The 20,821-nt window shown below is 54.4% G+C and overlaps 1 protein-coding gene across 6 annotated transcripts in view; it reads left to right on the forward strand.

Moving 5' to 3' along the window:
- The first annotated feature begins 3,867 nt into the window (after positions 1-3,867).
- The window catches only part of TOM1L2 (target of myb1 like 2 membrane trafficking protein), a 72,475-nt gene continuing 55,521 nt past the window's right edge, over positions 3,868-20,821 (forward strand). For all 6 annotated transcript variants that reach the window (XM_052658258.1, XM_052658260.1, XM_052658259.1 and 3 more), the window contains exon 1: positions 3,868-4,002. In XM_052658258.1, coding sequence (XP_052514218.1) covers positions 3,951-4,002 — 52 coding nt within the window. In that variant the 5' untranslated portion in view covers positions 3,868-3,950. The remainder of the gene's footprint in view (positions 4,003-20,821) is intronic.

Raw genomic sequence — 20,821 nt, forward strand, 5'->3', positions numbered from 1 at the left:
CCTTTCTGGAAAACACCAATACCCTGGCTGAGGCCGCCTCTCCTGCCTCCCTTTGAGGGCGAGGCCTGGCCAGTATCCTTTCACTGCATCGTGGGGGAGCGTGGCAGCCATGACGCTCTGAAGGCAGGCCCCTCCCACTCTTGGCTGCTAAACCTGGGCCTCCCCAGACCCCCGCTGGCCTGGTGCCCACCAACAGTGGTGCACCTCTTGTCTCCACAACCAGGCTGTGACCCTAACCACGACCCCGATATCCATACTGGTCCCTTTAGCCTCTGGAGCTCAGCTGCCTGCAAAGCCATCGATCGCCATCTTGGGCCTCTGGCTTTCTGTGCCCACCCTTGTTGGGTTTCTCAGCACCAACCACTGATCACAGTCCTTGGTGGCCCCAGCCAGGCCCGCCAGGCCCGCCAGGCCCGGCCCCCCTTCCCTGAGAGCCTCACCCTCTGAAGGTGGCCATATCTGTAAGCACCCCCAACCACAGGTGCCCAGGGTGTAGCCACTGGTACACACGGACTCAAGCTGGCTATTTGTGACCCTCCCCAGAGAGACGTGAACTGCGGCCTCAGGACAAAGCACCCGTCAGTGCTGGCTACTTGAGCTGGGAAGGCACTGGGAGCTAAGGGCTGGTCAGGGACATGGTGAGTGAGAGAGTAACAGGACCTGCGGAAGACGGACAGACAGAAGCAAGATGGGAACTTGATCCAGGAAAAAAGACAAAAGGACAGACAGAGGCTGCCTTCCCCTCGCTGGCTTCCTGGCCCCTCCTGCTCCAACCTCAGGCCCCTGGACCTCTGACCCCAGGCCCCTAGATAGGGCACTGACTTCACAAGTTAAATCCTCATTTCCCTAAACTAACCCAGGAGGTATCTGTTGCTACTGGTCCAAAGGGATTTGGCTGAGGCACAGCGGGGTGGGTCACAGACGAACCTACACTGCTGTTCTTGGTTGGACAGAGCCACGGTCCTGGGCAGTTTGACCGCAGTCCATCATTACCAGCCGTCCTAGCACACCCAGAAGGGCTGGACCCCATGGGAGGGCACATGCTACTGGAAACGCCCTGATTCTGCCTCGGAATGCTCTGGATGTTCAGTCTTCCCCCTACTCTCCACTCTGTTCTCACCTGCCTGCTGGCTTCACCTCCTACCTTGGCCCTTGCGTGCCCATGCCCGGCCTCCCTGCCCCACTGGTCCCTGATGATGCAGCCCCACAATTGCCTTTTTATTCCAGCGAGCACTGCTGGGGAGACTCGCAAAGTGTTGGGCAAAGTGGGGTGGGCCTGGCAATCCTGCACCTGGTCTCAGAGACCCCCTGCCTGGCTGCCTCTACCCTACCCAGCCATGCAGCTTGTGCAGTTGTGCATCCCAGTGGCCCCAGAGCAGGCACAGCTTCCTTCTTCCTGCACCCACTTCTCTGAGTCTCCCCTTTTCCTGGGTCCGTCCACATTCTCTCATGTCCTTCAGCTGATTGACTCAACCCCTGAAAGACATTTCTAGTCCTCTACCTCTATCTCCCCATTCTTTGGAGACAATTTTTCTAAAATTTCCCATAACTCGACACCAGCTTCTCTCTGGGGAAATTTTAATGTGCCGTATTTGGCAGATGCTACTTGAAAGTGTTGGTGCTTTTCCCCCCACCCTTTTTTTCCTTTACAGACAAGTGCTGTGCTTTGGGAAATGATTCATACTCTGATTTCAAAACTTTGGCTGACTTCTCATCACTCCTGTCACACAAGGGCCTGGTCCCTGAGCCAGGTTGAGCCTGCTTCCAGACAGGCCCAACAGTCATCAGGCAGTGTGGAACATCTGTGTTTGTTACACACACCAGAGTTGGATTCGCACCCTTGGGCAACTGACTTTGCTTTCCAAGCCTTCGACCTCCTATCTGTAAAAGACAGGTAACTCCTCCCTCCAATATTTGTTTAAGATCATTTATTTAGTCCACAAATGTGCAATGAATAGCTACTACATGCGTGGATAAGACTCGGTTAGTGGGTTTAGGAGTATTGTGATTCATAGACCTCCTTACCCCTGTTTCAGACCCAACTCAGATGATCATACAAACCTTTAATTATAAATGGTGACAAGTCTGTGGGTGTAGGGAACTATGACAACATACTTGTGGGGACCTGGGCTGAGACCTGGAGAGAAGGAGGAGGGGTCTTTGCGGTGAGGGTCCTGAGCTGGGAGAGGAGGAGGCAGGTTCCACCGGGATGCCCAGAGTGGCAAGGCCTCCAGGGGTGTTGTGATCATCCCAGGATCCCTAGGAAGCTCCAAGGCGTGATGAGGATGTGACGTGATCAGAGTTTAATTTGAAGAAGCTCATTCTGGCTTGTTGCACTGAGAATGTCAAGAGTCGAGAGGTGATTGGGGTGCAGGTAAGAAGTGGGTTTGAGAGACCTCTAGAAACGTAGTTTATGTGAGGGACTGACTCTGCAGTTTTCAGGTAAGAAAATGGAAGCTGGTTAAGCAAGTCAAGTGACACCTATGCTGAGAGACACATCCCGTGCATGCCGAGGCAGGAGGTCAGGCATGCAGAGCTCAGGCTCTTAATCAGACTCAACTGCACCCGCATGCTGTGGGTCATTGTCACAGTTCACACTGTTTCTCCTAACTGTTCCAGGTTTGGCCCAAAACCAGGACAGTCCTCCCCCGGGGGGTTTATCAGTACTTCCCCACCCAGCTGGGGCTGCTGTTGACTTGCCTGACAGTAGTGTTGTTGCGGGCGGGGAGAACAGCCAAGAGCCTTACACCTCCTCACAGAGAACCAGATCCTGAATCATCCAGCGAAACAAGGACTTGGCATCACCTGGACCTGAAAAATGGAGCCCCTATTGGCTGTGAATTGATAAGAGAAAACCACCCTCTTCTGAATGCTCACCATGCTCTGGAGTAACGTTCATGATCAAATTACAGGTCTGGTCTGGGAGCCAGCAGAGAAGGGAGCCCTATTGCCCTGACTGTCCAGACGGGGAAACTGAGGCCCGGGAAGGGAGCTGCTGACAGGGCATCCACGTTCCAGGCCAAAACCCTTCACTAAGGGTAGCTCTAAGGAAGAGGAACAAGGTAGCAGCAGTTGAGAGGTCGGGCAGACGGTCAGTGATGTCCTCCTGAAGAGGGATCAGTAGGCCGGGTACCTCTCTCTGGCCCGGAGGCCGGGGGTGGGACCTTAAAGGTCTCGTTGGGGCCTGCGCCCATAGGAAACCCTTCCCGAGCTTCTCTCCCCACGAGGCCTGAAGGCCCTGACCGGCGTGGGGCGGCCAGCAGGCTCCTTCGTGAAAAGGTCAAGTCCTTCAGCAGCCTCTCGGCTCTGGGCTCTCAGCTTCTCTGGCACAGTCTGCCACCTGTTCCTGGTAGCTGAGCTGGGTTGCTAGGAGAACCAAGCGCCGCACTCCGTTGCTAGGGGGAAGTCAGGAAGTAGACATCCTGGGTGAAAGTTGACGGCCACGTGATCATATTTCTGGGCGGGGAATGTCACCCAGCACCAACCAGCCTTAGAGAAAACAAATGCTTGTCCAATCAGCACTCTCCCTGGGCGGGGAACTTACTAGCCCCGCCCTCCCCTGCCCTCTTTTTGAGTGAATGATTTGATTTTTGTCCAGTAACAGTAAGGATTCACTCGATTGACCAGTACATAAATGAATCAAAATACACAGTCTCTCGTCGGGAGGCGGGCCAGGGGAGGTGACGGAAATTCCTATGACTTAGCTAGCCATCCCACCCAATCGGACGCCGCGGGGTGGGCGGGACCTCGCGTAGGGTGGTGTGGTTACCAATGGGAAGAGGGCAAGGCATTTCTCACCCAATAGGGACAGGTGGGGCGGGGCCAGCGGCGGGCACCGGCGTTCCAGAGGGTGGGGCGGGGGTAAGTGTCAGTCAGGCCGGGAGCACGTCAGGGGACACGGAGACTCCGCGGCTGACGCGCTCGGGCTGCTGCCGAGCCGTCCGCCCAAGATGGAGTTCCTCCTGGGGAACCCGTTCAGCACGCCGGTGGGGCAGTGCCTCGGTAAGGCCCCCACCGCGGCGTCCCGAGGCCTGGGCGGTGCTCCGCGCGTTGCTGCGCGGCGGGGCCCAGCCCCGTGCCCCAGCCCGGCCGCCGCGGTCCCAGCGGGCTCCCTGCCCCGGGCCCGGCGGGCTGAGCCACTCTCCGCGGCGGGGAGCGGGGAGGCCGGCGCGCCCTGGGAAGGCTGGCGGGGGGGTGGGGAGGACGGCCGTGCCGGCTGACGACCGGAGCCCGGACCGGGGAGCCTTGCTGCCGACTCTCCCCGTGACCTTGTGCGAGTCGCTGCCCTGTCAGGTCTGAAGTTCCGTCTGTCAGAGGCGGTCCTCATGTCCCTGGAGCCACTGTCTGCCTGGTGGCTGTCACTTCCCAGCGTCCTCAAGTCTGCCAACGCCGGCCTTCTGGGGGCAGGTGGAGAGGGCGTTACTCGGCAGTGCAAACCCTCTGGGGGCTCCGGGCACCGGGATGACCAGCATCCCGGTGAGGAAGCCCGAGGTGGAGGTGAAGGACCACCAGAGACCCGCCCCGTGGAATTTCCTGACTGATGAGCAACGTGCCTTTTCACCCAAGGCGGGAGCTCACGCCAGGCGTGATCCGTCAAGAATGTGGATTGGTTTCTTTTAAAACTGGGTTCCTCCTTGTTGGTGGAAGGACTGGTAAAACGCCTTCTATGAGCAGGGACCTTTGGCGTCCTTATGGGCCTGGCGGGATTAGGCTGGAGTGATTTGCCTATTTGCTGCTTTGTAAATTTCCAGCTTACTTTTCAGCCTTTAATGGGCCTGTGAAATTATTGACGCCTCTCCCGTTGGCTGACTGGCACCTGGGAGCCTGCCTTTGCTCCCTGGTATAGGGTCTCTGATAAGGGGTGATGGACACTAGGCTCTGGAGGGTCTTTTCCTGCCTTTCTGGAGGTTCCCACCTCCCTTTCTTCTTCCTCAGGTGCTCTTTCACGGCATCCGTATTCCAGAAACTCATTTCTGGTATTGAATTCCAGGCAGTTGTGGGAGGGAGCCAGTAAACTTGGGGGGATTTTTTTTCCCTTTTCTGTCTCCTTTATAATAGGAGGCTCTGTTACTACCTTTGAAACACCAAGGTAGCTGATGAGGGGTATAAGTTAAAAGGAGATTTATTTTAAAATATACAAACATAAGGGATGTATGGGTGGGTAGCAATGAAAAGAGCATGACACTTCTCTCAGGAGGACCTGGGGTGAACGTCGCTTTGCCCATTTCAGCTGTGGGGCCCTGAAAAATGGTGCAGCCCTCCTGAGCTTTTTAGTTTGTGCTCTGGTTGGGGTGGGGAGATTGGCTCATTTCCACTTTGGAGAGGAGATGGGGGACCGCAGGCCCATCTGTGACCAGGCCCCAAGTCCACCGTCCCTTAGGACGCTTGACCATGAAGAGAATGGGGCCCCTTCATTGCCAGCCAATGAGCCTGCAGGTGAGGCCTTGAGAATTTCGCAGCTCAGTTCAGATAAGTGATTAGAGGTCAGAATAGGTTCTGACATGTGTTCTGTGCTGTTGGGACAAAGTGTAAAAGTGACCCTCACGACGTTTAGTGCTGTTCCTGTTCTTGAGAGGTATATGTGCCAGGGGTTGGTAGAAGGGAGGGAGACGCAGGAGTGAAGCCCCAGCAACAAAGCTGGCTAGTAGGAGCAGCAGGTTTACCCCACACGAAGCAATTTGACCACCGTGACTTTCTCCTGAGGCTGTTCTGCATGGTGAGTTTTATTATCCTTCTCACCTTAAGATGAGGAAACTGAGGCTTAGTGGGGTGGAAGGACAGCCTACAGAGCTGTCCCAGCGCTCAAAGCGTTGATGGGGTCACCACCGGGAACAGAGACTTGGGGGACAGTGGTGACCAATGGAAGGCCGCCATAGCCAGTGCCGAGTCACCCCGTGGGGACGGGAGAGCTGTCAGGAGGCTGGCACACTGTGGAGTGCGGGGCCTGGGCCGATGGTGAGGAAGGGGAAGGAACCGCACTCGCAGAGAAGAGACCCCTGTGCTGGGGACGGGTGGAGGAGGCTAGTGGCAGTGTGGCCCCCTCTGTGGTCCCCTGTCCAAGCGGAGCAGGGGTGGCTACGGGGGACGGGGGCAAGTTGGGTTTGGGCCCAGGATGGAGCCCTGTCCTGGGTGGGTGACATCAAGGCCACATTCCTTATTGAGCTCAACTCTCGGTCTCTCTGGACCTCGTTTTCCTCCCTCAACAGCTGTGGGGCTCGTAACTAACTCACCCCATCCGTCTAATTCAGCAGGCATGTTGAGAGGGTGCTGGGTGCCAGGCCCCAGGATAGAGATGTCGAAACACTGCTCCGAGGGGCCCTCTGTAGCAGTAAGGCACCCATCCAGGTGTCCTGAGCCGCAGAGCCTTGGGCTCACTGTCTGGGGGTGGGTGGATTGGCCGTTTGCGCTGCCTTGGGGCTGGCCTGCCGCATGCTTCCCGGGCACTGTTGGGTCAGACACACGGAGAGCTGGCAGCCATGCCCCAGCTGACATCTGATGTGGTTTCCGGGGCTTCCTGGTCTCCGTGCTGCCCGTTGTCCTGGGAGGTGGTTCCCGAGCAGAGGCCATGGCTTTGAGCCCGGATGCGCCATGGTGTAACCGGCTGAGGGGTGCCCAGGAAGACTGAGTGCTGCCTTGTGCTGCCTGATGCTCTCTTCTGAAATGGGCCTCAGGGGGTCCTGTGTTAACAGTTGTTGTGTCCGGGAACCACAAGCCAGGTCCAGGGTGCTTGGCAGGTTCCCAGCTCTCCTGTGTTGACTGGAAAATGTTTTCAGATCATCCTTTTCCAGGAGTAAAGTTTGGATTCATTTAGATGAGATCAGTGAGGAGTTAGTTAATCCTGACCCGAGTGTTGGAGGACCAGCTCCCTCCCACTCGCTGCAGGATCAGTGTCCGGGGCCTGGGTGGTGTGGGGTCTTGACTGCTGTGGGAGCCTCCCCGTCTCCTGAGATGGCTGTGAGCTTGACGAGCCAAAGTGTTTGTTCTGAGAGGAGTTAGTTACCAGTGCGAGGGGGCGGCTTCAGGGTTTTATTTAGTCTTCCCAACCCTGTGAGATAGACAGGATGAGAATGGGAAGGAACTTACAGTTTTTAAGCACCTACTTGGTGTGAACTGCACATGGGATCTCCCTGAATCCTGAGTGTGATGATCATCCCTGTGTCGCTTCTAAGAAACTGGAGCTCCTGGAGGTTAAGAGACTCCTGCCAGGTCAAGGCCAGAGTCCGGCGGAGAATCCCGTCCTGATCTGGGCTTCGTTCTGGGCCGCCATGTTGCTTCTTGCCCTGCGGACCCCACGAGTCAGGGTCATCAGAATCCCTGGAGAGCTGGTCGAAGCTGGTGGCGGGGTCCGTTGGGGTGGGCTGTCAAGGTCTGAGGATGCTGACACTCTGGGTCCAGAGACCACACTTTGAGAACTGTTGCTTTTGACGAAAAGTTCTGCTCCTGTAATCGCTTCTTAATCTTGCTTCAAACAGTAAATGTGAGTTTTCTTGTGGACAGACTATAGGGTTGATTATTTAGAATCATTCATGCATTTGGTGGTTCTGTCACCTCTCAGTATGCACCACGCTAAACACTTGCTAGGATGTTTGGTCTAGTAAGGGAGCTGAGACAGGGACCTAAATCAGATAAGACGGCAAGTGTTGGCAGCAGATTGGAGAGAGAAATGAAGGAAATGGAGGACAGGAGGGATCCTCCGCAGCAGCAGTAGTAATGGTTAGCGGTTTTGCTGTTTTAGAGATGGGGCCGGCTTACCGTGTGCCAGAGGCCACAGTGGGTGCGCTCTGGGTCTCGTGCTGCTTTCGTTCTTACAACACTGCAGGGAGTGTGCTACTCTCTCTGCTTTGCAGGCGCGACCTGACTCTGCAGCTGCTGTTCTGGGGGATGGCGGTGGTGAGAAGGGGCATCCCAGGGGCTGGAGGAACCTGGCGCTCAGGGGGGAGATTTGGCTCCTATTGGAGAGGAGAAGGAGGCTTGGAGGGCGCTCTGAGCAAAGGCTGGTTGTGGAGGGGTGGGGGTAAGACCAGCTGGGAGAGCAGGGAGAGGCCAGGCAGACAGTGTCGGGCCTGACTGACGAGGCTTCCAGTGTCGGCCGCATGGTTTAGACCCTTCTGTTGGCGGCACTGAGGAGCCATGGATGATTTCTATGGAGGGTAGTGGCCTGGCTGTCATTACAGAGGCTGGGAGGGTCCCCTTGGCAGCTGCCGAAAGGCCGCCTCTGTCTTACTGTGAAAGCCTCCACTGTGCAGAGCAGGGGTCTGACGAGGGCGTCAGCGCACGTGGTGCTAGTTCCCCGAAGTCTGGGGTAGGGCCCTTCCGGGGAGCCCCCAGAGAGATAAGAGGGTACCTGCTGAGGTGGGTGGGCAGAGCATGGGTGGAAGTCTGGGGTTCTGAGAGCACCCATCCTTAACTGCTGGGATGGTTGTAAGGGTAACCAGCCTGCTCATGCCCCCCTGCTTTCCACGCTCGGACACTCAGACCCGAGCTGAGAGGCTCCCAGGATTTGGCCAGGTCGCTGCCCTGCTTAGAGGCTGTGATGGGGCTATGAGCAGTTCCATGGAAATGTGCTTTAAAGATACAGTGCTGACCTCTGCAGAAAGCTTGAAAACATACACTTATGGAAAGGGGGGAGAAAGTCACCATAATGTGCTTCCTTACAAACCCTTTGCGATTCTCATCTCACAGAGTGAATGGAGTAAGTAGAGTGCCGTGTTCTTCATAGTCTGTTTTCTCAGGCCTTGGAGAGGCAGCGTTGTGTGAGTGCCCTTAGCCTATTTCTGTATGACATGCTGTGCTGTGCTCCGTCGTTCCGTCATGTCTGACTCTTGCAACCCGTGGACTGTAGCCTGCCAGGCTCCTCTATCCATGGGATTCTCTTGGCAAGAATACTGGAGTGGGTTGCCATTTCTTCCTCCAGGGGATCTTCCCAACCCAGGGATTGAACCCAGGTCTCCCACATTGCAGGTGAACTCTTTACCATCTGAGCCACCAGGAAAGTCATTTCTGTGTAATATGCCTGCTTTGGGGGCGAGTGGGTGTCAAGTAAGGGAGGGGATATAAATGCCCAGAGGGGCATCAGTTAAGCATTGTTGCTGTTGACCTAGGAGTCACTCAGAATTTTCAGGTTAACCTGCTAGTCTGCAAGGATAGAAAATAGCGTGCTGACCTGCTCGTTGTGGCCTGAGTAGAGGCCTTTTAAAAACCAGCCTTGGCCTTGGTGCCTATTTCAGTGCTTCCCCAAATGCCCCTGACCTAGAAGAGTCTCTGATCTCCTCCATTTAGCCCTTAAGCCTCTGGCTGTCAGCACTCACCACCTCCTCCAAGCAGCCTTCTGAGACCACCCTGCCTGTGGTGCCGTGTCTCCTCTGAACGCCCGCGTGTGCTGTCTGGCTCATGCACTTGGCCTCGCCCTCCAGGGTTCCTGAAGATCAGCGGAGGGAATGTGAGTGGGTGCCCAGCAGAGTTTGCACGCTGCTGCTTCCTCCTGCCGTGCTGTTTCCTGTTGTTTGCTGCGAGTCCCGTCCTGTTTATGGCCTTGTCTTCCTCAGGGCAGGATGAATACCTTCTGTTTCCCCATGATCTTCACAGCACGCAGTAGAGTCTGCTCTGTACATTGCTCACTCCAAAGGTTCCTCTCTCTCAGGCTTGTTTTCAGCATCTGTCAAAGCTGAAAATAGTGGCCATCGTTTTCCGGCCCTGCACGGGAAAGTAGGACGCCCTGCGAAGTGCCATCCACATGGTGTCACGCGCGACGCTTTTCCTCAGGAGCTCCTGTCAGTCAGTGCTGTCCTGTCCAGCGTCTGGAGGCCTAGGGGGGCTGAGGGCCTTGCCCGGGCGGGGCGGGGCTCCAGAGCTCTGTGCTGCCACTCTGTGGCCCGTGAGCCTGGGCAGTCCCTGTAGACGAGAAGGGGCCTCCGCTGACCCGTTGTGTGTTCTCGAGCCTCCTGCTTGTTCTCTTCTGACACAGGCACCTTGCGTTTGGGGTCAGAGTCAGTCCTGTCTCAGCTCTGTGTGCGACTGCCCACGTGTGGATCCACTGAGCAGATCCAGGGAAGGAATGTGTGTGACAAGCAGGCTGCCCTGCCACTTCTTCTTCGTGAAATATGCCATCACCTTACCGTTCTTGCCAGGCATCATTCAGACGCATGCTCCATGATGGCACTCGTTTTTTATTTACTTCTTAAAAGTTGTAGAAAAACATGCATAGCACACATTTACCGTTCTATTTTATGATGTTCAGTGGCATTAAGTACACGCACCTTGTTGGGCGGCTGTCCCCACCATCATCCTCAGAACTTTCTGGTCTTTCCAGACTGCACTCTGTCCCCCACCCCTAACTCGCTGCTCCCCGCCAGGCCCTGGCTCCCACCCTTCTACTTTCTCTCTGAACCTGACCACTCCAGGCACCTCCTGTGAAGGAATCCAGCAGGGTCTGTCCTCTTGTAACTGGCTTGATCACTCCGCAGGGTGACTTCAAGTTTCACTCATGTTGGAGGAGCCTGTCTCAGAATCTCCTTCCTTTTTAAGACCAAATACTCCTCTGGCGTGTGTGTAGAACTCATTTTGTGCGTTCACTTGTCCGTCTGTGGACACTTGGGTTGCTTCCACTTTTGGGCCGTTGTGAATAGTGCTGCTGCGAATACGGGTGAGCAGATGTCCCGTGTTTGTGTTTGTGTCCCTGCTTTCAGTTGTTCTGGATACATACCCGGAGGTGGGGTGATTGTCCGGTGCCCCTTCACCGTGGCTGCACGTTTCTACCCTCCTGCTAGCTATGTGTAGCGTTTTAGTTGCCCCACTGTCTCACCAACAGTTGTCATTTATTTTTTTATAGTAGCCATCCAAGTGGGTGTGAAGTGATATCTCACTGCAGTTTTTTGTTTTTATTTATTTTTTTCACTATGCTGGGTGGTATGCAGGATCTCTCCCTGTGGCCAGGGATCACACCGGGCCCCTTGCAGTAGGAGCACGGAGTCTAAGCCACTGGACCACCAGGGAAGTCCCTCACCATAGTTTTCAGTTGATATTAAGCACCTTTTCACGTGGTGATTGTCCATTTGTAAATCTTTGGAGAAATGTCTATTCGGAACCTTTGCACATTTTAAAAAGCAGGTTACTTCTGTCGTTGAGGAGTTTTAGGCGTTCTCTCCATATTTTGGATAGTAGTCCCTTACTAGATACTAGATTTGCCTTTTAACTCTGCTGTTCAGGTCTCTCGGTGAAGCGTGGTGTGTCTGTTTCTCTGTGGCTGCCTGTGCCTTTGGTTTCCTGCCCGTGTTCTCAGAGGGTCTGGCATATGCCCTGAGGACAGGCAGGGTGATACTGGTGGGGCTGGTCAGCCTGACTCCTTACCAGGTGCTGATTGAGAGCCCCCAGGCAGCAACCCCGGAGGCGGCACTGTTGCTCACGTGTGATGGAAGAGGAGGCCATGGCTCAGCAGGTAGGTCCTTCCCAGGGGGTCTGTGACGGCCAGTGGCAGAGCAGGGACTTGCGCCCAGTCTGTGAGTCCCTACCCCTAAACCAGGGTTGTCTGTGGAGTCGAGTGAATGTGCTTGCAGCTCAAAGTGTGCAACTGGTCGTCTCAAGTTCCGACCCACCTGGGTGTCCCTTGCTGTTCACCTGGTCCCAGGGTGAGTCTAGGCAGCTTGTCCTCATCCTCCCAGTTTCTGGGGAGTTTGTTGAGAAGCAGTGCTTTCTCACCGCACACCCAAGTCTTCCTGGGGTTCCATTCTCCTCGGATGTGCTTTGGATCCGCAGTGTCGGGAGGAGGAAGAAAGGCAGACACACACAAGTTCTCCATGTAGCCAGCTTTCTTTCCAGGCTCACCAGCTGTTGCTTTAATTGGGAATGAAGCACAGGCCTTGTCTTCTGGGAGGTGCATTCAGATTTCTGTCTGAGGATTTGGTTTAGAGTGGAGAGTAAGGAGGGAGGCTGGTTCCTCATCTCAGGGGATTGGGGCCCACGCCTCTGGGAGCTGGGACACACCTGGGCCTGGGGTCGACGCCATGGAGGTCTCTGCTACTCCCAAGAGAGACACGCGTGAGCTCCAGCTTGAGGCAGGAGATGCAGCCTGGGGAGGGACGAGCCTGGTGTCAGCCTCCAGAGAGGGAGTTTCCTTCCTGCTAACTCTGGAAACCCTTTAACCAGCAGTTCTGAGGGTCACCGAACTCTGGAAGGGCCTTCGTGGCCTTTAGCCCAAACACCTGGCCCTTATAGGGGAGGAAACAGAAGCCCAAAGAGGCAGGTCTGTGCTATTCGTACACACACAACACTTCTTACTCCAGACCTGTTGGTTTTTCTGGACACCGGTCAGTTCTGACACCAGCTGGTATCCTCAATCCAGTCCAGTCCAGTGTACTCTGACCTGCCTGCCCCTGGTTGTCATAGGCCACCACGTAGGGGCTCGGCCTCACTGACCACTCCCACTTGATTCCACCACTTCTGACCAACTGGCTGTAGATGGGGGTTCCTGTGAGCCCCTGCCCAGGTTTGAGGATTTGCCAGCATGGCTCACAAGACACAGGAAACACCTTCCTTTGCTGGCAGTCTCTCTGGCATCCAGCTCCATCATGCAGCTGCCCAGGGCTGGCCACCAGTGGGTACTCTCTGCTCTGGAGAGTCTGAGGGTGTCAGGAGCCGTGGGCTGGGAACCGGGCCAAAGGTCAAATGTGTGTGTCTCCTTGTGTCCCAGGAGAGGCCTTGACCAGTGAGGCCTGGGGCCACTGGGGAAGGGCCTGGTGGCTTCTCCTGACCTGGGGCCCTGCCAGTCACCTGGGTGTTTGTGTCCACAGTGGGGTGAGGGAGGTTGGGAGTTCATCATCCATCACGTCATCAAGGACTCTGACTCATGAAGGTGAACTTTCTGGGCCTTTCCTGGTGGTCCAGTGGTTAAAGCTCCTTACTTCCACCACTACAGGGTGAATGGATTTGATCCCTGGTCGGGAAGCTAAGATTCTGCATTCTGATCAACGTGGCCAAAAAAAAAGAAGATAACTTTTGCTTTGTTTGAATCATGTTTAGTCTAATCACATGGGACTGGTTAGTTCCAGGTTTGGTTGAAAAGTTAGTTCATAAACTCCCCTTTACTCTTCTGTTTTACCTGCTTTATCTGGCTTCTGTCCAGAACAGAGGGGCTGCCCCCAGGCAGGACACAGGCAGTCCGGGGCTGGCCGGAGTCCTGCACTGATTTGCCATGTGACTCTGGAAAGGCCATGCCCAGCCCGTTTACTCCTGTAACAAGGGCAAATCGAACAAGTTCATTTCTACATCTGAAGCTTAAGACCTGAATCAAAGGAGGTTTTAGTTTTTCTTTAGACTTTAGCCTCCATGATTCACTTTCATGGGCACTGAACAATGCTCTGCGAACTTAAAAAAAAAAAAAAATTGTGCTGGGACTGCCCCTGGTGGTCCAGTGACTAAGACTCTATGTGCCCAATGCAGAAGTTCAGGTTCTATTCAGGGAGCTGGATCCCACATGTGCCACAATAAAGACTGAAGATCTCGTGTGCTACAACTAAGACCCATCACAGCCAAATAAATAAATAAAATTAAATAAAAAATTTAAAAATTGGGCAAAAATTAAATGACACAAAACTCACCATCTGTATCATTTTTCAGTGAACATCTTAGGGGCATTAAGAACACCCACCTCTAGAACCCTTTTTCTTGCAAAACTGAAACTCTGTCCCCATTAAACAGTAACTCTTATCCCCCCCACCCCTGCTCAAGCCCTTGACACCCACCCTTCTACATTTTGTCTCTATGAATGTGACGACTCCAGGGACCTCATATCAGTGGAATCAAACAGTATGTCTTTTGGTGACTGGGAATGGCTCCCCACTCCAGTATTCTTGCTTGGAGAATCCCGTGGACAGAGGAGCCTGGCAGGCCACAGTCCATGGGATCACAAAGGGTGAGACACGACGGAGCGACTGAATACACACAGCGCTCCACTGAATGTGTAGGCCGTGTTGTGTATCCATCCATCCATTTTTGAACATGGCTTGCCTGCACCGTCTGCTGCTGTGAGCATGGTGTGCAGGTTTCTCTTGGAGACCGTGCTTTCAGTTCTTTGGAGTGGAGTACATACTCGGCAGTAGCCTTGCTGTGTAGCGTGGCCATGTGGCAGTTCTGTTTCTGTGTTTTTTTAGGAGCCTCCATACTGTCTCCAGAGTAGCTGTGCCATTTTCCACCCCCACCAGCAGTGCACAAGGGGCTCCAGTCTCTCCTCATCCTCGCCTGCATTTCTTATGTCCTGGTGTTCTGATGGAGCCATCCTCAAGGGTGTGAGAGGGTGCACACTTCTGGGGTGTGACCCAGAGACTCAGTGCTGTTCAGAACTCAGTGCAGGACATGTGTCTGGAGGAAGGTGGAGCACCAGGATCCCAGATGGTGTGTGCACGTCTCACAAAGCCACTCAGGTGCCCCAGTCACTCCCCGGGGACTGTCTTCATGTGTCCGTCCTGGCACAGATCTGAGTGTGGAGGGGGCCTCTGAGCTGAGGGAAGGGGCTCTTCATCCAGACTCCACTGGGAGCCCTGAAGGCCGGGCCATTCCCCTCACCCACATCCGGCCCTCCATCCTGGTCTTGTGGGGCCGGCTCATGGGAGCGTAGCCGGAGAGGGCGTCCAGTACAACATCTTTCTGGAGGGGAACTGACATCACTGTCGAAGTTGCAGATGCTCTACAACCTGACCCAGGCTTGCCCTCTAGGGACCTGATCCACAGAAATGTCAGGTGGATGCACGTGCAGCCACAGCAGTTTTCTGAGGACGGAACCCCATCTCCCCAAGGAGGACAGTGTGTGCCCCCCAGGGGCGGGCACACAGCCAGGTGCATAAGCGGGTGTAAAGTGAGTCCCGGGGTTGGATCCCATTATATCATGAGCTTCACGGAGCAAGACCCACACTCAGCAGCTGATGGGGTCACGGGGCAGGGGACCTTGCACTTTACACAAGGTGACTTGTGTCGTGTCCGTGTTGTCTGATTTTTAAACAAGGATGCGTACATGTCATTTCACTTTATACCGACCTCTTGTCTCATGAGCAGGGCTGTGGATGCAGCTCTGCTGTGGGTAGACCCTAGCCCCACACATGGGGCACCAGGAGGACCCTGCTGCTCCCTCAGAGGAAACCCCTGACCACCAAGGTGGGGCTGCCAGGGTGTCGTGGAGGCCAGACCCCAGAGTCTGCCCCCCTTTGACCTGCCCTGTCCCATCCTCTGGGGCTCTGAGGCGGGTACCATTCACGCCTTCTCCCTAAGCTTCTGAAGGTGTGAAACTGAAGACCCCTCAGGATGGTCCCTCATGTGGGCATTTGATGAAGTTCAAGCTGAAAGGCTCCTTCTGCCAACTCCCTTCTCTCTTTCTGGCCAGCTCCTACCTATCCTCCTCAGCCAGGCCCCTGGTGCCTGTTGGGAGCCCTCCGACCCAGGAGGATATCTGCTCTTCAAGGCCCAGGATGCTGCTGCCCACCTGCCCAACTGAGGGCTGTGGTTGCTGCTCTGTCACTCAGCTGCAAGCCACCCCAAGTCCCTGTGTTTCATTACTGCCCCAAAATCCCTAAAGATAGTGGCCATCCTTTCTGGGAGGGTCCCAGAAAGCAATTCTGTGACAGCTCCAACCATGCGGCATCAGTCAGCAAACAGGAGCCACTGAGAGATGCACACGCTGCCCGGGACCCTTCCTGGAGCTCTGCCTTTCTCCCTGTGCGTGTCCTGCCCTGAATCTCTGTGGCGCTCAGTGGCACACCCAAAAGTGTGCAGCCTCCTCACACCCTCAAGGATGCTGCTGCTGCTGCTAAGTCGCTTCAGTTGTGTCCGACTCTGTGCGACCCCAGAGATGGCAGCCCACCAGGCTCCGCCATCCCTGGCATTCTCCAGGCAAGAACACTGGAGTGGGTTGCCATTTCCTTCTCCAATGCATGAATGTGAAAAGTGAAAGTGAAGTCGCTCAGCTGTGTCAGACTCTTAGTGACCCCATGGACAAAACCCCAGGGCAAAACAAGTGCAGGCTAGGGTGTGGAAAAACTGGAGGCTGAATGTCCAAGGTCCAGGTGTCAGCAGGGTTGGTCTCTCTTGAGGCCTCCTCTTGACATGCAGAAGGCCACCTTCTTGCTGTGCCCTCTCCTGATCTCGTCTGTGTGCAGGTTTCCCTGGTGTTTCCCTGTGTGTCCGGCTTCCTCTTAGGAGGACACCGGGCCGGTTGCACCAGGACCTGCTCCCTCAGGGCCTCCTTGTACCTTCTTTGCTTCTGCAAAGAGCCCTCCTCCAGGTGCAGCCACACTCAGTATATGAATTTAGGGGCATTCAGTTGACCCCTGACATTTGCACAGTGCTCCATGGGTGGCCGCTCGCCCCCCTGTTCAGCTTGGGTATCTGGGTTCTGTTCTTGGGCAGACTGCATGTGGTGCTGGTTGTCCTGTGGCTGGCAAGCTGTGCAGTCTTCTAACCCCCAGGTTCCTTCTGTTACAATTAAACCAGCACGATAGGCTCACACTCGGAGGACCAGACCGAAGCCTTCAGCCTGGTCCCAACTGAAGGTCAGTAATGCGTTGTTACTCAACTTACCAAGTTAACAAAGGATTGCACTTTAAATATGTAGGAATTCAGATGGGAAGGGAGAGTAGCAAAGCCCTAATGAAAACTGAGTTAGGTAGGGACTTTCCTGGTGGTGCAATGGCCAAGACTCTGCACTCCCACTGCAGAGGACCCAGGTTCGATCCCTGGTTGGGGAACTAGATCCCACAGGCTGCACCAGGAGTTTGCCACAACAAGGATAAAAGATCCTGCATGTCGCAACTAAGACCCACGGTGGCCAAATAAATAATAAAAATAAAATTTTAAAAATATTTTAAAATCTTGAGTTAGGTGAAGACATGATGCTGTGACAAACAAGCCAGACACAGAAAGCCACGTGTGGTGTGATTCCATTTCCACGCATGTCCAGGAGAGACCATGTGTGCAGAGAGGACAGGTTAGTGGGTGTGGGGGCCAGGGGCCAGGGGTCCTTTTGGGGTGGAGGAAGTATCCTGGAGTTTGGTGGTGGTGGCTACAGTGGTCTGGGAATGTACTGAAGTCCTCTGAACTTCCAAAGAGTGAACTTTATGGCACCTGAGTTCTGTCTCCGTAAAACCATTATAAAAACATTGAACTGGGGTGGTGGCATGCCAGTGTGAATGGCTTTCCTTCTCTCCTCTGTCCTCTGTAATTACTTTTTTTTTTTTTCAAGTGGAAAAACCCAGAGTCATGCAGATTACTTGGAATCTAGTTTTGTGCGGTGCTGAGTCATAGCCAAGCAAAGAAAATCTCCCTGGAATATTAAGGGGTCACTTTCGCTCCTAAAATATCAACATTGACTAAGATTTGCAGGCTAAAAATAGAGAGGAAACTGGGTGTGTATGTGCTGCAGCTTGATAATGAACTTGCCCCGCTGTGACGTGGGCTGTCTCCTGGTCCCACCTCCACACAGATCCGTGGTTTGCAGCAGGATTAGCTTGTTGTTGTCTGATGGAGTCCAGCTGGTGCTGGGCATCAGAATCCACATTTGTTTGTGTGTGTGTGTGTGTGTGTGTGTGTGTGCGCACGCGCACGCACACGTGTGCGTATGTCCTTTCTGAGAACTGTTCATTCCCAGCTTGATGCTGTTTTCAATCCCGCCCAGAGATTTCTGAGCCATATATATTTTTAATATATGTTAAATAATTCATCAAGGAACGTGTGTGTGCCGAAATGTCGGCGGCCACCTCACTTCCCATTTGACTCTTTTCTACCCAATTTTTAACCGCGTTCCTGCTGTAGGCCCCATTTCTTGGCTAATGACATAAAATCATTTTCAAAAGGAAAGCCAAAGACTCTTGCGTTACCTTTTTCTGCCTTAAACCCACCCTTTGGTATTTGCAAAGGTCAGATGAGCTGTTCTGGTGTTCGCGGCCCTGATGGACGGGGAAGTGTACGTTCCCATTGGCCCCTGAGGATGAAGGATGACTGCGGCGGCCACGGCATCTGCTGTAATGTCAGGAGCGGGCGCTGGGACTCAGGGGCAGCAGGCGTATGAAAAATGCAGGAGGAAGGAAGTGCCTCTGCCTCGCAGCCACGGGGACATCTCCGAGAGCGTTTGTTCTCCTCTGTTAAGCCTTGTCACTGGGCATCTAGTACAGAGGCTGGGGGCAGGGGCACCAGGGCCACGTCCTGCGGGGCCTTGCCCTGCCCTTGCACCAGCTTGTTTTTGTTCAGTGTTTGCCCCTCATGGGGGTCGTCGGCTTTATTCTCAGTTAAATAAAGAGCATCCTTTGGTTGGTGCCTGGTGTGGGAGAAGCAGGTGCTATGCACTAGGCATGTCTCTGTCCCCACTCAGAGCAGATGGCCTGCGTCAGTTCATTTTGTGACCTTTCTTTGCTGCTAAGACACCAAATCTCTGATCCCACGGATCATAAATATTCTTTAGGTTTGCAGGCACGGAGGTAATGGGAGCGGCAAGCTGTCGCTATCATTTTCCATTTGTTGGAACGCTTGGAAGGAAACCATTACAGCAGTTGAGGCGCTGCTCATGCCTGCTGCGGCCCCAGGCTTTACGGACGCGTGAAGGGCACCGCAGCCTGGCAGCCTCAGCCGAGGTCAGGGAGCCTTCTGCTCCATGTCCCACCGTCCTCACCTTTCTGCTCGCCAGGCAGCCCCTCCCAGCAGCCGGGCACATGACTCAGCCCCACCGCCTGCCCCCACCTCCTCCCCAGGGGCTGCATTCTTAAAAGTCACTAAAGGTCATGATGGTCACCTGGTCTCCATTGCTCATTGTACTGATGGGGGCCTCTCCCTGCCCCGGCTGGAAACAAGAGCAGCGCAGGCTGTGTGGGCCCAGTGAGGAGGTGCTCGGAGCTGGACCCCTCAGAGGTTTACAGGGAGAAGGCAGGCTGGGTGAGGACACAGTTCTGGGTGTCTTGTGGGGAGCTGGAGCGGAGGGCAGCGAGGATAGTCACCCTGGGAGTCAGGCTTGAACCTTGTCTGGAGTCAAGGGGGAAGCTTGGCAAATGAACTCATGTACAAAGCAGAAGCAGAGTCACAGATGTAGAAAGCAAACTTATGGTTACCAGGGGTAAGGTGGGAGAGGGTTAAACTGAGAGATTTGGACTGACATAAACACACTACCATATACAAGCTAGGTAACTGCCAAGGACCTACTGGACAGCACAGAGAACTCTACTCAATGCTCTTTAGTGACCTATATGGGAAAAGAAGCTAAAAAAGAGCAGGTATATGCGTGTGTGTAACTCATTCATTTTGCAGTACACCTGAAACTAACACAACATTGTAAATCCAATAAAATTTTTTAAAAGGTGGGGGAAGCTTGGGCGGTCTTAAATGTGTGTGTGTGGGTGGTGCTTATGCATCTCAGGGGAAGGAGTGTGTGGGGGGCCTGCCAGAGAGGGGCAGCAGCATCCCATCCTGAGGGGCCAAGGGGGGCCTCCGCCCCGTTCCAGCTCTCAGCACCCCACCCCATTCCTTCATCCCCGCCGCTGCCCAGAGCCTCTGCACCCAACCCAGTCTGCTTCCCTTCTGACACCTCCTGGGACCCCGGGGCAGGGGCCACAGCAGGCTGGGCTGCCTGGTACCAAGGGCCCTCGGTGGAGACTTTGCTCCAGACTTCATGCGAGTCCCCGGGGGCTGGGCCCTGTGCGGAGCAGGAGAGGGGCCAGTCTTCATAGCCATCACCCAGCAGATCCCAGGGAGCCTTCTGCTCCATGTCCACCGTCCTCACCTTTCTGCTCGCCAGGCAGCCCCTCCTCTACCTAACACATTCTCCAGGAGAGGAGGCGGTGTTTTTAGTTTTTCCTGCGGAGAATTTCAAACATAAATAGGGGAACCAGTGTAAAGAGCTTCTATGCTCCATGACTGGGCTTCAACAGTTCTCAACAGTTGGCCAGTCCCACCCTGTCTCCTGGATGCTTCCCACCTCACAGTTTGGAAGCTAGTTCCAGGCCTCATGTGACTGTGACTTGCGCGTCTCTGAAGGTCAGGGCTTCCGGTTGGGCTCCATGAGCCCCAGCCCTCTCACCAGTCCGGTGGGTGAGGATGCTCTCTGCCCAAGGCTGCTGCGAGCAGGCCTCTTAGAGACGCCTTTACCAGAACCTCATAGCTCCCTCTCTGCAACCTGCCGCACACCCAGCCCTAAACTTTAAAAAGAGATTTAAACTTTAAATCTCTTCCTATCTCAGAAAAAAATAAAACCAGGGGCAGGGACTTCTCTGGTAGTCTAATGGTTATGACTCTGAGCTCTCAAAGCAGGCGGCCTAGGTTCCATCCCTGGTCAGGGAACTAGATCCCACATGGGCCACAACTAGAACCCAGCACAGCCAAATAAGTATTTTTTAAAATAATAGCAAAAATAGAAACGGGGGCAGATCTCCTTCATAGGCTGGTTTTAAGATTTAGATGAGACAATGTGTGTCTGTATGTAAGTCATTCAGCACTTGGTAGCTTGTCATGAACATCCTTTCGATAATACATCCTGCAGGGTATTAGCTGCTATCCCCATTTTACAAATCAAATGACAGAGGTTTAAAACCAAGGTTAGGTAGCATGCCTGAGCTCTTGGGGCAAATGAATTACAGAGCCAGGGGTCTGAGCCCAGGTGTGACTACCCCCTGGCTCCCTCCTTCATGGTGGCTAATCAGTGAACCGAGCTTTGCGACCTTGAGTATAGAAGGGGCCGGTTATGGGTCAACAGACTTAAGTTCACATGGTCGTGCCTCTGTCTGGTGTTCCAGCCAGTGCTGATTCCTGGAAGCTGACAGCCACATAGGGGTCTCCGCAGACCCCTGCCTACATCCCCCAC

This window comes from Budorcas taxicolor, chromosome 19 (genome assembly GCF_023091745.1).
Source record: "Budorcas taxicolor isolate Tak-1 chromosome 19, Takin1.1, whole genome shotgun sequence".
In the NCBI taxonomy this organism is placed as follows: Eukaryota; Metazoa; Chordata; class Mammalia; order Artiodactyla; family Bovidae; genus Budorcas; species Budorcas taxicolor.